Source organism: Alosa alosa, chromosome 5 (assembly GCF_017589495.1).
Source record: "Alosa alosa isolate M-15738 ecotype Scorff River chromosome 5, AALO_Geno_1.1, whole genome shotgun sequence".
NCBI lineage: Eukaryota > Metazoa > Chordata > Actinopteri > Clupeiformes > Clupeidae > Alosa > Alosa alosa.
Window position 1 is genome coordinate 13163394 of NC_063193.1, and position 15000 is coordinate 13178393.

Here is a 15000-nt window from a genome sequence, read left to right on the forward strand (position 1 = left end):
TAGGCATTAATGGGTTTAATGGGATTTAGTTGGCTATCTGTCAGTTGATGCTGTTAATAGAAGATAATCATATAGAACACAGGAAGCAATGTCCTGAACTCCAGGTAGGAACTCGTTTGTATACAGTTTGCCCTGTTTAGTGCCTCTGTGCTGTTAAAGGTGGCGGCATTATTCCACAGTATTCTGCTGTTGTTGTCAGTTGGTCTGTGTAAAAACCCAGCCTGACTCAGTTTTGAGACCATGCCCTCCTAGTTCAGCCGTCTGAGATGGTGGTGTGGGTGTTTGGTCTGCAGTTGTGAGTGATCATTTAGGCATGTTCATGTGAAATGGCTATTTAGGTGGTGGTGTTTTAGAGAGTGATTGGCCCAGGAAAGGGGTTTGGCTGTTTGGCTATTGTGTTATTGTTTATCGTTTTTTTTTTATTCTGCGAGAGAAGGGACAGGATATGGGAGTGTGCCGAGCATTATTTCCTAAAATAGCCCCCCATATACTTTCATGTCCTCCTCATACATACGTTTGTACGCACATATACATACACAGAAAAGCCAAAACAGTTATAAACTTACTCACAACTATTCTCACACACACACACACACACACACACACACACTTGGGGTGACACTGCCGTGTGAGCCCTCTGCTCTATCATTAGTCTTTGAGTGGCAGACTGTGGTAGCATGGAGACGATAATGAATTCTCCACTCGGCCGGGGCATTCCAGCAGCTCCGCACAACATTCTCTTAGCCCCCTTTCCGCTCCCAAAAACGCCCTGGAACAGCCTCCCCGTGACCCCCCTCCATGCCTGATTCTTCTTTCACACTCCCACTCTCTCTCCCTCTCTCTCTCTCTCTCTCTCTCTCTCATCATCTGTATCTACCCTTCATCCAAAAGCTCACCCACAACCATCTCCATTTGTCATCTCACACATCATAAAAAATTGCCCCTTAGTACTGCCCTAGTAACCTGCTCATCCTCAACAGCTGACAGCCATCCACACACTCTTCCAGAATCTTCTTCTCTCACCCTTACTGTGCCCTCAACAAAACTGTCTCAAGAAATCCCCTTTACCCAATCGTATCCTTTCAAACTCCCCCCTCCACCATTAAAATATTATCCAAAAGCATCTTTATCGCTTTCCCACAATAACATTCTTTGATGTTCACACTGCATCTATGAAAACAGTGCATTGCTGTGATGGCGTTCAGTTCCCCTCTAACTTAGTATAATTAGATTGTCCCTCATGCATTAAGGACCACATCACTGCGGGTTGTTTGCTGCCAGACTGTCATGTCAAGCCTCTGCCTCTTTGCTCCCAAATAACTCGAGATCCCCATCCCAATCTGGCCGCAAGGCATTCCCTGTGACAGCCCAGCCAGACCACACCCTTACCGCATTCCCAGAAACTTACCACCCAAAAAATCCCCTCCCTCACCCCCTTCTCTCCACTCTCCACTGCCACGGCCTCACCCCAACTCCCGCCACACTCCCACACCCTCCTCCTCGCCAATCCTGATGGACCGCTGGCTCTTGACTCTGACCGTTAACCCTTTCTTCAGAGCACAGGAAGGTTGCGTCTTCCCCTCTGCTCCTCTCTACTCTCTGTGGCCCTGGGTGGGGATGGAATTGGGGTTGGTTGTTGTAGAGCGAGCCAGCCCAGGCTCTGTTTGTGTGGGAAGAGCCTGAGAAAAACAGCCCAGTTGTGGGATCTGCACTTTGTCTCAGCTGCTGTGCTAATGCAGAAGAGAAAATGCATTCTGACTACTGCGGTTCTCACTCGGGTCCTCCTTGTGGTCTCTCCCTGTCTCACAGCTCAGACTACCATTGTTGGACTCTTCTACCACAACATGCACAACTATTATAAAGAGATCAGCCCCATGAAAACCAGGTAAATATACGCACACACACACACACACACACACACACACACACACACACACACACACACACACACACACACACACACACACACAAATAAGACCACTGGCACTGAAGCACACTATTGAGAAGACATCATAAAATAGCTGTGCATCTACATCAATTGTGTGGACTTTGCTCTGTCATTTGCACAGTGTTATAAATATCTCAACCAGTTGGAAAATCAAAGAGCATCATGCTATCATATACAGCCAGATAGCACACAAACACTACATACAATACACACACTTCCGTTCTCTCTATCTCTAACAAACATGCACACTCTCCAGACACACATACTGTATATTCCTCTCTCTCTCTCTCTCTCTGGGCCAGATGTACTAACGCTTTTGCGCCCACTGCAGGTGTATTTGTTTCTCAATGTGCGTGTAAAATCATTGCGAGGTATGTACAAACAGGCTGCAATGATGTAAAAACGCAAACTACCTGTCACGAGGAGCTGAAAGTGGCAGATTGCGTTTGTCATGTCATGCGTATGCATTCATGGGATGATCCAGGGGAGTTTAGCGTAAAAAGATGGGAGGGGAAGAGTAAAGAGCGCCTAATTATTTATTCTGCGGTATGTACAAAGAGCACACGTCTATTCTGCTGCCTAAATACTTCCTTTGTAAAAGCAGGTGTTAATCCAAATTGCAGTTCAATGCGTCAATAAGAGAACCTTTCAAAGACAACAGAATCGCTATTTCTAGAGCACCAGTTTTTTTGGTGAAAGTATTTGTAGCCTACTACCAAAAGCAACCTCAACTTTCGTTGGCCTTTCGAATGTCTTACTTTCACTTTCACTTCATTCCCTTAAACGTTCCTACTTGCTAGATTTGACCAATCTTCCATGGCCTACTTGCACAAGTAGTTTGAGTAGAACTACTGATCTTCATTATCTCCCTGCTTGTTTACATCTTATCATGTATGGTATTATTTCATGATCGCTAAACGTTTGATTCTTTTTAATGTTGTCATCAGTTAACTTCATTCAACTGCGCTTGTATGTAGGCGCTGCCATTCAATTGTGGATGTTCGTTAATTGCGTTTATGGGCGGAGAAAGGCAGAGAAAGGCGCAGTTTACACTAAGGATTGAACGATTGATAAATACGACGGAAACTTGGGTCTGACACTGTTCGCAATCTGCGGTGTGTCTATGACGCTGATAACGCTACGTTCACAAATAAACGTACATCTGGCCCTCTGTCTCTCTCTCCCAGAAACTCTCTCTCACACACACACACACACACACACACACACACACACAGGTCTCTCTCTCTCTTGCGTAGAGGGCCAGTAGTGACGAGGGTCCCTGCTCCCCTGGCGCCCGTGGTTGTTTCCTGTGGTACATAGCGTTCGCGAGGGCAGTGGCGTTATCAGTGCCCCCCTCCTTCTGTCTCCGTCGCCATCTCTCCTCCCGGCCACTTACCTCTGGGTCCGACTGATACTCCCAGTCATTAACTGCCCCGATAAAAAAGCTGACCTCCGCTTCTCAGGAAACGCCGCCCCAACTGGGCCTGCACCAGGGTGACTGAGACAGACTGAGCTCGCAGTGGCGTGGCACAGCTGCGGCTCGGGCACAGCGCCGGCACTGAGGCGGTCCGGCCGCCAACTCGGCTCTCCACTGAGCAGCGTTCCTGGAAAGCCTCCGAAAGTGTGTCGGCTCGGAAGAGTTACCGTTTCAGGGGAGATTTATTTGCCTGGACGGATCTTTCTCGGTTTGCTGTGCGTTTTTTGAAAGAGCCAAGGGACAAAAGCATAATTTTTTTCTTATCTGTTTGGACATTTTTGGACAGTCTGTACAAATAGACTTGGCCTCCTCTTGATCTGTTATCAAGAGGATAACCAGTGCAACTGTAACACTGGAGTATTAGAGACACACACATATGCACGCTCGCGCACACACACACACACACACACACACACTGACTGATCTCTTGTGAAAAGGATATGGGATATGCATGCATTTGTAGTAGAGAAGTATCAGATGCTATGCACGAATATACACACAGAAACACGCACGCACACACACACACACACACACACACACACACACACACACACACACACACACACTTATCTAGATAATCTTACCCATCTCATGGCACCAGGCAATCAGAAGCCTGATTCCAGTGATAAATGGCATGACAGGCGGGTACGATAGTCCCACTCTCCTGCCAGTGGTGTCCTATGTGGGACCTCGCCCTTGTGTGGTGTACACAATGTTCCCATAGGCTTTTTTGTAGCACAGATGCCTTCCCTGGGGCCTAAGTCCTACTGTACCTCAGTCAGTGCTACTAAAAGCTCTTCTAAGTCCTTTTAACTTTATTGAACAGTTCTGTCACGATTTAACTTTATTTTGGTGGGCTATCACGAACCATGAGTAACCATCTGCACACAATCTGGTGACTATCACATAGAGTTTGAAACATTGATTAAAAGTGTCCACTGCATCTAGAAACCGAGTGTGCATTTCCTTCTTCCTCTCCATGACCAGCATCTCGCTGAGAAGCATTCAAGAAGCGTGTTAGCTCCTCCCGGCAAAAGTGTAACATATAGTTAGCCATTAAGAGAAAATGTTATCTACTTTGCAACAACAACACAACACCAGTGAGTGACAGTTTATCCAAACTAACTGCATAGATACAGCTAAAGTTTTGATTGGCAGATCAGTTTCCTCCTCACCCACTCCCCTTCTCTGTCTCTTCACAGGATCAACGAGGCGTCTGACTTTAAAGACCACAAGATACAGGTGGCCAGTTACCTCATCTCGCTCAAAGTGGAGCCCTTACCTGCCCTGTCCATCAACCTGTCCAAAGAGCCACTCATCAAGATCGTGCTCACGCATCAGCTGGTAAGTGACCGAATAATTGCAGTTCTGACTTCCAGTCCAGTGGCTTCAAATCAAGCAAAGGTTCAACCTAATATGGGAAATCATTTTTTGTTTGTTCTGCTCTGGACACAAGGGTATACATTTGGACTTTTATATGACTTTAAGCGTTGTTATTTAGGTGTCGTTAATACTCGTGAAATCCAGAGCCCAGTGAACATCTTCAATTTTCCACATTAAATTATGACTCCTTAAAAGAGACATATGCTTGTAGTTGAAATTGTGCCCAAGCACCTGTCTTCAACTGTTTACTTTGGCCTGAATTAAGCATGAATCACACGTTGACACAAGGACATGTTTTCGGAAGTGAAGAGTAGTTAATCCATCGAGACAGCCGAAGTGTAATCTGTAGCGTTTCTGAAAGCCATTAAGCACTTCAGTAAGTCCATTTATTAGTAAACGGAGGAGCACCCAGACTTCAGTGGAGCTTTCGACACTTAAACAGACTCTGGAATGGATTGGGCTATTACATTTTCCAGATCATTCAACAAGAGTCCAGAAGAGAGAAAAAAAGATTATGGTTTCAAAAAAATCTTTCCTCTTCCCCCTTTCTTTTTTATTCTTTTTTCGTAATCTCTTTTTTTATGTGAATAGAATCTTATAGCTCAAGGACAGGGGAGTTTGCGAAGGACTTTTTGCCAGCACAAACCATGGAAATCTATTTTTGTTCCCACTAATCCCTACACATTTTCTTCCCCTCAATCGAAACATGTGGCTCACTGAAAGAAAGGCAATTATCGCCATTTGAACCACTGGCTTGGGCCTCACTGAAAGGAACGATTACTTGGATTTACGAAGACTCCGTTGCTCGCAGCGTGGCGTGTTTTTTTTTCTTTTTTTTTGTGAGGGACGCAACTGGTTGCCAGTTTTCCATGGGAAATGCTTTTGAAAATTGAAATGAAAAGCAACGATACTAAAGTTAACTAATAAAATGTGTATGGCACTGGCCACGGCCCCCTGCTCGCACACTAAGACCGAGGACTTCCACTCTGATCCATTAGCTCCAGGGCATGAATCACCCTTCAAAATGACTCAGGGCCCATCATCCAAGGCTGGGCCTGATGGCACTGTGTGCGCCCTGCTTGCGTAAACACACTTGAACAGCCGAGGCTACAGAGGAGACGACACACAGTGTGCTATCATGAAACTGATCGTAGAGTTGCGACACACGCTGACAACAGCATCTAGGCCGCTAGGGATGGGGATAACTGTACGCCCTAGGACATGATGTCATCAAGACACTTATCAATGGCTTTGAAGGATTCGTCATATTGTAGCGAGATGTAATGGAATTTCTGAACTTGTGTTGTTTTTATACACTAGTAGCAAACTGCAAGTGATCTCATCCAAGATAGAATTACACTCTCGTCATCTTTTCTTCACAAAAGACTTCTCAGTACCAGGCATCAGATTGTGATCAATTAATTACATTAGACTTTGATCTGCTATCTTGATTAGCAATTATTTTTACGCATTAGTAGACTAGGAACAAACAAACCTTAATTTTCAAGGCAGATTCTGAAGCAAAAAAAAACGTGCTCCTGTGTGATTGAGATGGATCGCTATCAAGCGGTGTATTTGTTCTTTTCTATCCACCAACACCCCCCCCATCCCTCCTTTACCACTATAAAAGAGTCGTGAGTTGGAGAAATCAAAACCATGCTGGCCTCTGTGAAACCATGGCGATGAGGTTTTTGTTTGGCCTGCTTTTACCCCTGCTGTGAGTTCACTGTTTACACGCGGGGAACACTGGCCCCATGCCCATGCTGTGATTACTGTATTTGTTTTAGCAAACACTGATGGGTGAGGAAGAGAGAGAGCAGGGTAGAGAGGGAGGGAGAGGGAGAGAGAGAGAGAAGAGGGGGCGGGTAAAGAGAGTGGGAGAGAGAAGGGAAGGATGAGAGAGTTTAGATAAAAAGTCATACCAGAAGCATCCTTGTTGCCTTGAATCTCTGCCTGAGAATCTGGTTAAATTTCAGCAGGACAGTGCAAGTTTGACGTAAAGGTGGTATAAATGCATACAATAAAGATGTGAGGAAGTTATAGAATTATGTAATGAGTCTATAACTTATATATGACTGGTATTTCATACAGGTAGGGTTGTGTGAGTTAACTTCTAACAGCTCTTCTAACATTATAATTCTGTTCAAGAAAGATATGGCATAATCACCAACACATTGATGAAATATATTTTGATGACAAAAACATAACATCCGTGATGATCACACTGATGGTAACACACAAACGTAAACCTAAACGTTATCTAGTTGGGCTAAACGTTATTTAGTTGGGCTAAAGTGTTGCTTGAAATACAGAGGTACATTTACGTAGTAAGTTGTTTAAACATGAAGGATCCAAGGCTTGTTGAAATGAGATGTACACTGAAGCTAAGTTTGGTCTCCGTGGTGATGGGCTGGCTGGAGCGCAGGTGGTACCCACGCTAGACGGAGCCCCGTTTAGCCGAGGTTGTGTGAGCATGTGGAAAACCCAGCAGGTCGGAGACGGTCCTCTGAGATGCCCGGAATCCGCCGGGGGGCTGTGCCAAGAGTGAGGTGCTATTTTAAGAATTTTCTGGCTTTTGAGGGAAACAGCGGGATGCTTACCTCCTTTCCAAAAGTGGAGACGGAGAGAGGAGAGGAGGGGAAAAAACGCATGCGGTCGGAGAGAGAGAGAGAGAGAGAGAGAGAGAGAGAGAGAGAGAGAGAGAGAGAGAGAGAGAGGGAGAGAGGGAGAGAGAGAGAGAGAGAGAGAGAGAGAGAGAGAGAGAGAACTTTTCCAGTGGCGGCCTACAGGTTGGAGATTGTAGTCTGGCTCCAAAACACACTCCTCCACCGCGGGCCTCTCTCTGCCTCTGAACCTTCTCACCTCCCCACAGAGAGCTACTGTTGGTCTGACCCCTCTCCACAGGGAGTCACTTGGACATGAGGCTAACAAGCCTGCACGACTGACCTACTGTATATATTACCCACACACACACACACACACATGCACTCATACATGCATACACATATGCAAGCACATACACCTATACGCACACGTGCACGCACACATGCACACACACACACACACACACACACACACACGCACACACATACACACCACACACACATACACACAAGCGCATAGTCTTTATGCTACATAGCTGTGTTACTTCACCATTCTTTTCAGTGTGACTCATAGTTCCATGGTTACAGGGAACCAACATGCTGTGGTTATGCTGAGAAATTACCGAAAGTTAAATGATGCACTAGAATGATGTGAAATCACTCTGTTTGCTACCCTCTGTTTCTTTAGCTTTGCCTGTCTCTCTCACTCTCTCATTCAAACATCACCTCGATCCAGCTCTCTGTTCGCACATCAGTATTCATCTCTGATAGCAGTGCCATGTTTACTGTCAACTCAAGTGTCTTGTGTGATTAAAGACTGTGAAACCATGAGGTATGAAACTATGCGCTCACTCAGTCATTAAATGATCTCAGGGGCACTCGGAATGTGAGAGTAAATCGAGTCACTAGTTTCTATGTCCTTGCCTATGCTGCAGTTTCTGTGGATACAGTCGATACTGTCATTCTTACCCAGGTAGTCACACTGGGTATTGTTCTGATGGGTGTGTGTGTGTGTGTGTGTCTGTGTCTGTGTGTGTGTGTGTGTGTGTGTGTGTGTGCGATTCTCTGGTTCTCACGGTGGTCTTGTGTAATGCTGATAGGCTTTGTGTGTGTGTATGTGTGTATATGTCTTATATGTCTGTGCTTTTTGCGATGATATCTGGCATCAAGCAGTGGTCTTGCATGCTGCTGATAGGCATTGTGTGTGCTTGTTTGTGTGGTGTGTGTGTGTGGGTGGGTGGGTGTGGGTGTGTCCATCTCTGGTTCTCACGTCTGTCTTATGTAGTGCTGATAGGCCTTGGCTCCAGCTGTGATTTATGACTCTGGCACATGCTTGACAGATAAAGGAGAATAGATAAACATAATACTCACACAAAAACAGTCTGTCTTCTGTCCACTACTCACACACACCCTTTTTCTGCCTTTCTCCTCTTTCTTCTTTATCTATTGGACTGCCCCCTCCCCTCCCTCCTCCCTCCTCTCTGCCTTTCTCCCTCTCCCTCTTCTCCTTCTCCTCTCCCTCTTCTTTATCTATTGGACTGCCCCTCCCTCCCTCTCCTCCTCTCCTCTCCTCCTCTATCTATCTACACCCTATTCACCCACCTCCCCTTCCTCCTCCCTCCCTCTTGTTTTTGTCATCTCCTCCTTCCCTTCCTTCTTGTCTCTTCACCTCCCCTTCTGTTTTGTCCTGTCTCCTCCTCCTCTCCTCTCTGTGTGCACCAGTTCTCATTGTTGTTCTTCTTCCCCGCTTTCGCTACCACCACCACTCTCTACCTCCTTCTCCCTCCCTCACTTCACCTCTTTCTTATTTTTTCCTCCTCCTCCCTCCCTCTCTTTGCCAGCGCACCTCTCTGCCTTTGTCCATCACTTCTCCCCTCTCTTGTCCCCGACTTCCTGTGTCCTCTGCTCCCTTCTGACTCCTGTCTCCTCTCTTGTCTCCCCTGGCCCCTGTTCCTGCTGTCTATTGTTCTATTGTCGTCTCTCTCTCTCTCCAACATCCATCCATGGCATGGGATGAAGAAGGAAAAAAATGATTTCATAAACTATGCTGGAGCTTGCCTAGTGTCAAAATTGCAAGGGATAATAATAAAAAGGATTTTGACAAGAGCTGACTGACTTTATAGACTCATAAAAGCTTTTGTAGACTGGAGACTACATGATGAAGGCCACAATGAGTGTGTGTGTGTGTGTGTGTGTGTGTGTGTGTGTGTGTGTGTGTGTGTCTGTGTCTGTGTGTGTGTGTGTGTGTGTGTGTGTGTGTGTGTGCGATTCTCTGGTTCTCACGGTGGTCTTGTGTAATGCTGATAGGCTTTGTGTGTGTGTATGTGTGTATATGTCTTATATGTCTGTGCTTTTGCGATGATATCTGGTACTCGCAGTGGTCTTGCATGCTGCTGATAGGCATTGTGTGTGTGTGTTTGTGTGGTGTGTGTGTGTGTGTGTGGGTGGGTGGGTGTGGGTGTGTCCATCTCTGGTTCTCACGTCCGTCTTATGTAGTGCTGATAGGCCTTGGCTCCAGCTGTGATTTATGACTCTGGCACATGCTTGACAGACAAAGGAGAATAGAGTTAAACATTAATACTCACAGAAAAACAGTCTGTCTTCTGTCCACTACTCACACACTCCTCTTTTCTGCTCTTCTCCTCTTCTCTTATCTATTGGACTGCCCCCTCCCCTCCTCTCCTCTCCTCTCTGCTCTTCTCCTTTCCTCTTCTCCTCTCCTCTTCTCTTATCTATTGGACTGCCCCCTCCCCTCCTCTCCTCTCCCTCTCCTCTCCTCTCCTCTATCTACACTCCTATTCACTCCACCTCCTCTTCTCTCCTCCTCCCTCTTGTTTCTGTCATCTCCTCCTTCCTTCCTTCTTGTCTCACCTCCCCTTCTGTTTTGTCCTGTCTCCTCCTCTTCTCTCCTTCTCTGTGTGCACTAGTTCTCATTGTTGTTCTTCTTCCTCTGCTTTCGCTACCACCACCACCTCTACCTTCCTTCTCCTCTCCTCACTTCACCTCTTCTTATTTTTCCTCTCCTCCTCCCTCTCTTTGCCAGCACTCTCTCTGCTCTGTCCATCACTTCTCCCCTCTTGTCCCCTGACTTCCTGTCTCCTCTGCTCTTCTCTTCTGACTTCCTGTCTCCTCTGCTCTGTCTCCCCTGTTCCTGCTGTCTCCTTCTATTGTCTCTCTCTCTCTCTCTCTCTCTCTCTCTCTCTCTGCAGCGTCACATCCATGGCATGGGATGAAGAAGTGGAAAAAATGATTTCATAAACTATGCTGGCGTTGCCTAGTGTCAAAATTGCAAGGATAATAATAAAAAGGATTTTTGACAAGAGCTGACTGACTTTATAGACTCATAAAGCTTTTGTAGACTGGAGACTACATGATGAAGGCCACAATGAGTGTGTGTGTGTGTGTGTGTGTGTGTGTGTGTGTGTGTGTGTGTGTCAGTCGTGTGACTCGTTATCTGCTGTTTGGAAGTTGGATCTACAATACACACCAGTAATGTTTGTGGGAAGGTTACACTGTCTGTCCCTCCCTTACTGTTTTCCTCACCACAACAACTGCAACATCTGCTGTGTCCACCCTACAGTAAGCTGTAACTTGAATAGAGCTGCAATTCATTTATTAAATGAATCGCAAACTATTTTTGTATAGAAAAAGCTCCAATTTCTCATTCCAATATTTTTGGCATGTGGTCAAAACAAGATTTAACAATGTCATCTTGGGTTTTGAGAAACATCGATCAACATTTTTCACCCATCACCCAAAAAAAGAATGGATTAATCAAGAAAATATTTTCTCTATGAAAATAATCCTTAATTGTGGCACTAAACCTGAACGCTTCTAACAGTCTCACAGTCGCTGCATACTGTATATAACATGTATGGTATGGACAACGTATCAAACAAGTGTGATGACAACTTTTTATTTGAGACTGTCCAAGGACTACTATCTTGAATTAAGAATTTCTTGTAGTTTTTAGTGTGGTCCTGTATGTGCTGCATAACTGTTGAGTGTGTGTGTGTGTGTGTGTGTGTGTGTGTGTGTGTGTGTGTGTGTGTGTGTGTGTGTGTGTGTGTGTGTGTGTGTGTGTGTGTGTGTGTGTGTGTGTGTCTGTGTGTCTGTCTTTGTGTGTGTCTGTGTGTGTGTGAAGTTGTCCTATCTGTGCCCTTTGTAAAACCTTCTTGTGTGACTTTTACTAGATGGCTAACTCCACTTGAGTTGGCAGAGTGGAGTCAGTATGAATTACAGATTAATTAAGCAACAGCAGCTCGGGATAAACAGGAACAAAGGCCTGAAAGTGTAACAAGAACTATGATCAGCAGTCATTTTCACATCATTTAGCCAATGTTGGTTTCAGACCTTTCACCACAATAATAAGCAGTCCTTTGAGCCAGATGCTTTTTATAACTCCCTGTACACACCCAAAGCCTGTGGGAAAGGCTGTCTCTATCCACCGTTCTCTCTCTCTTTTCTTCTCTGAGCTTTTCCTTCTCTTGCTCAAAAGTTGCTCTCTATCTCAACGCCAGTATCATGCCCACCATCTTTCCCAGTCTCTATTTTTTTATATAAATGTCAATCTCTCATTCTCCACCTTTCTCTCTCTCTCTCTCTATCCCTTTTACTCTCTCACCCTCTCTATCACTCTATCTCTATTTCCTTCTCTCTATCTCTGTCTCTTCAGCCCTCTCTCCCTCTATTGTTACTTCTCCTCTCCCCCCCTCTCTGTATCACTCTACCCCCTTCTCCTTCTCTCCTCCTGATCAGTCACAGATGGGAGTCTGGCTTATGCTACGTGCTCTGCGCCAGAAATATTGGATTGAGTCCCCTTTCTCTCTCTGTCACTAATTTTAATTTTCTCTCTTCACTCTGCTCCTCATTTTTCAACTCTTAATTTCCCTCTCTTTCTCTCAATCTATTTGACTCTATTTGTCTCTACCCATGTCATTTTTTGGGACTTGGCTCTCTTGTTTTCCTGTTACTTTGTCCATACATGCATCTCTCTCTCTCTCTCTCTCTCTCTCTCTCTCTCTCTCTCTCTCTCTCTCTCTCTCCCTCTTTCCCTCTCTTGCTTGTGGCCTCATCAGTATAGTGAAGTTCTGTGTTTTCCATATGAAGTGAATATCTCATCTCATGCTCCTGCTGTCACTAAGTATTCCTCATTGTCAATAAAACATAAATCTCTCTCTCTCTCACTCACTCACACTCACACTCACACACACACACACACACACACACACACACACACACTCACACACACACACACACACACACACACACACACTTCTCTGTCTCCAGATGTTGCATGTAGTGTCTGTGACACACACGCACATGCGCTAACACACACACACGCACGCACAAATCTGAGCCCCCCCACATTTTACTGCATGTCATTCAGAATACCATTGCCAGCACAATGAGTATAATCACACTTCCCTCCTGAGACCTCCACTGTTACATAAGTTGGGGAGGTGAGGAACCCCCCCTCCAGCCAACACACACACACACACACACACACACACACACACACACACACACACACACACAGACAATCACACATCGTAGCTCTCTGCATGGTGACACTTCCACAAGTCTCTTTGTTTTAGGAGGAAATGCGAAATCCCCCAGACCTCTTGTGGATAGCACACAGTGTTTTTCTTTAACACGCCTGACGTCTATCAGCGCAGCCACACTGTTTCCACAGTGAGGCCTGCCTTCAGGGCTTAAACCACAGCTGCAAAACTCCTGCGCTCAGAAGCTATTCAAACTCTTTTTCTCTCTCTCTCTCCCTCTATATGTACGCTGAGGTCTGAACATGTGTTTGTGCAAGATTGTATTTCTTGTTTTGACTCCAAAGTGCACATTGAAACACATTGAAATAATACATATAAGTATGCCAAACTGCAACAGAATGTGTAACCGCACGATGAGTAAGCGTGTGTGCTGTACACCTTATTTTAATCCACCAATCACTTCAATCCACACACACACACACACACACACACACACACACACACACACACACACACACACACACACACACACTACTGCTGTTCACCCTTAATAGTATCTGTGCACAGGACAAAGGTGATATAATGTTGCCCGGAGTTAAGAGCAGCCAGATATTTCTGTTATATGACCTTTGAAGTCTTACATCTCTCATTTACACATGCAGGCACACACAGCAGACCTCTCTGTCAAATGCTGACACTAATCTGAATGCCGACATTCATCCAATCCAACTGGAGTTATGAGCTCAGTGTTGACTAAGAGCACAGATTGCAATTTTAACCATAAAGATAAGGCTGCACAAAAATCTATATATTTTTTCAAGGTTCTTTTTGTCCTGTTTGTCACTGAAACAGGCCAAAAAAAGAGGATACATTTCATTTTTTCTAGCACCACATTATCTGACTGATAGCCTCCCCCAGATATGCTGTAGGGATCCTCCCTCTGCAGCCACACAAGTTTCTCTGTTGTTAGAGACAGTATATGTTCAATCTTGTACTGTTTGTTTGTATATTGTAAGAACAAGATCCTGTAAGCTCTTTGAACTATATAAGTATAAGTATATATACTTTTTTTGATCCCGTGAGGGAAATTTGGTCTCTGCATTTAACCCAATCGGTGAATTAGTGAAACACAAACAGCACACAGTGAACACACAGTGAGGTGAAGCACACACTAATCCCAGCGCAGTGAGCTGCCTGCTACAATGGCGGCTTCCGGGGGGCAGTGAGGGGTTAGGTGCCTTGCTCAAGGGGCACCCCAGCCCACGCCCACTGGTCGGGGCTCGAACCGGCAACCCGACGGTTACAAGTCCAGAGTGCTAATCAGTGAGCCACGGCTGCCCTCTGACTGAACTGACTGAACTGACTGTAAAGATTTGGATTTGGAAGTTTTTCAGGGACATTTGGAGTTATTTCTTCAGAGACATTTGGAGCTACAGTATTTCTTCACAAACATTTGCTTCGATGTCTGTGTGTATAATTTTATGAATTGCCAGATGTTGTGTTACATGGAAATGCAATGTACTTTGCATGGTGCCACTGCATTGCAACATCACAAGTAGTTATGTACATAACATACTTTGTTACACCAGAAATAAATGGAGAACACATTGTCTGTGAGCTCCAACTGTTCTAAAACGGGGCCTCTTTAACTGGTCCCAAGTCAGTTGAGGTGTCATTGACATTATGCAGTGATGATAACCTGAGCTGGGTAACTGCAGTCTGGTCGGTTTTGGAGGAGATTGGGTTTCATGGCAACTCTGAGCCCTCATTATCCGTGTACACACACACACACACACACACACACACACACACACACACACACACACACACACACACACACACACGACACACACGCACACACACACATCACACACACATACTCACACACACATACACACATAGACACACACACACACACACACACAAGTAAGCACACATACATGCACATTCATACACTTAGTCCCGCTACCTCACTCTGAGACATTCTGGTAGTGTGTCTTTTGTCATTGTTAACACTGAACCCCCCACCCACACACACAAACACACACACCCCAATTCCACCTTATGCATGTGTTTTTGTGCTTT

At 45.3% G+C, this 15000-nt stretch overlaps 1 protein-coding gene across 5 annotated transcripts in view; it reads left to right on the forward strand.

Annotated features, from left to right (window-relative positions):
- adgrd1 (adhesion G protein-coupled receptor D1) overlaps positions 1-15000 on the forward strand; it is a 67614-nt gene that overhangs the window by 22537 nt on the left and 30077 nt on the right. For all 5 annotated transcript variants that reach the window (XM_048244005.1, XM_048244008.1, XM_048244006.1 and 2 more), the window contains 2 exons: positions 1810-1885; positions 4628-4769. In XM_048244005.1, the coding sequence (XP_048099962.1) occupies positions 1810-1885; positions 4628-4769 (218 nt within the window). The remainder of the gene's footprint in view (positions 1-1809; positions 1886-4627; positions 4770-15000) is intronic.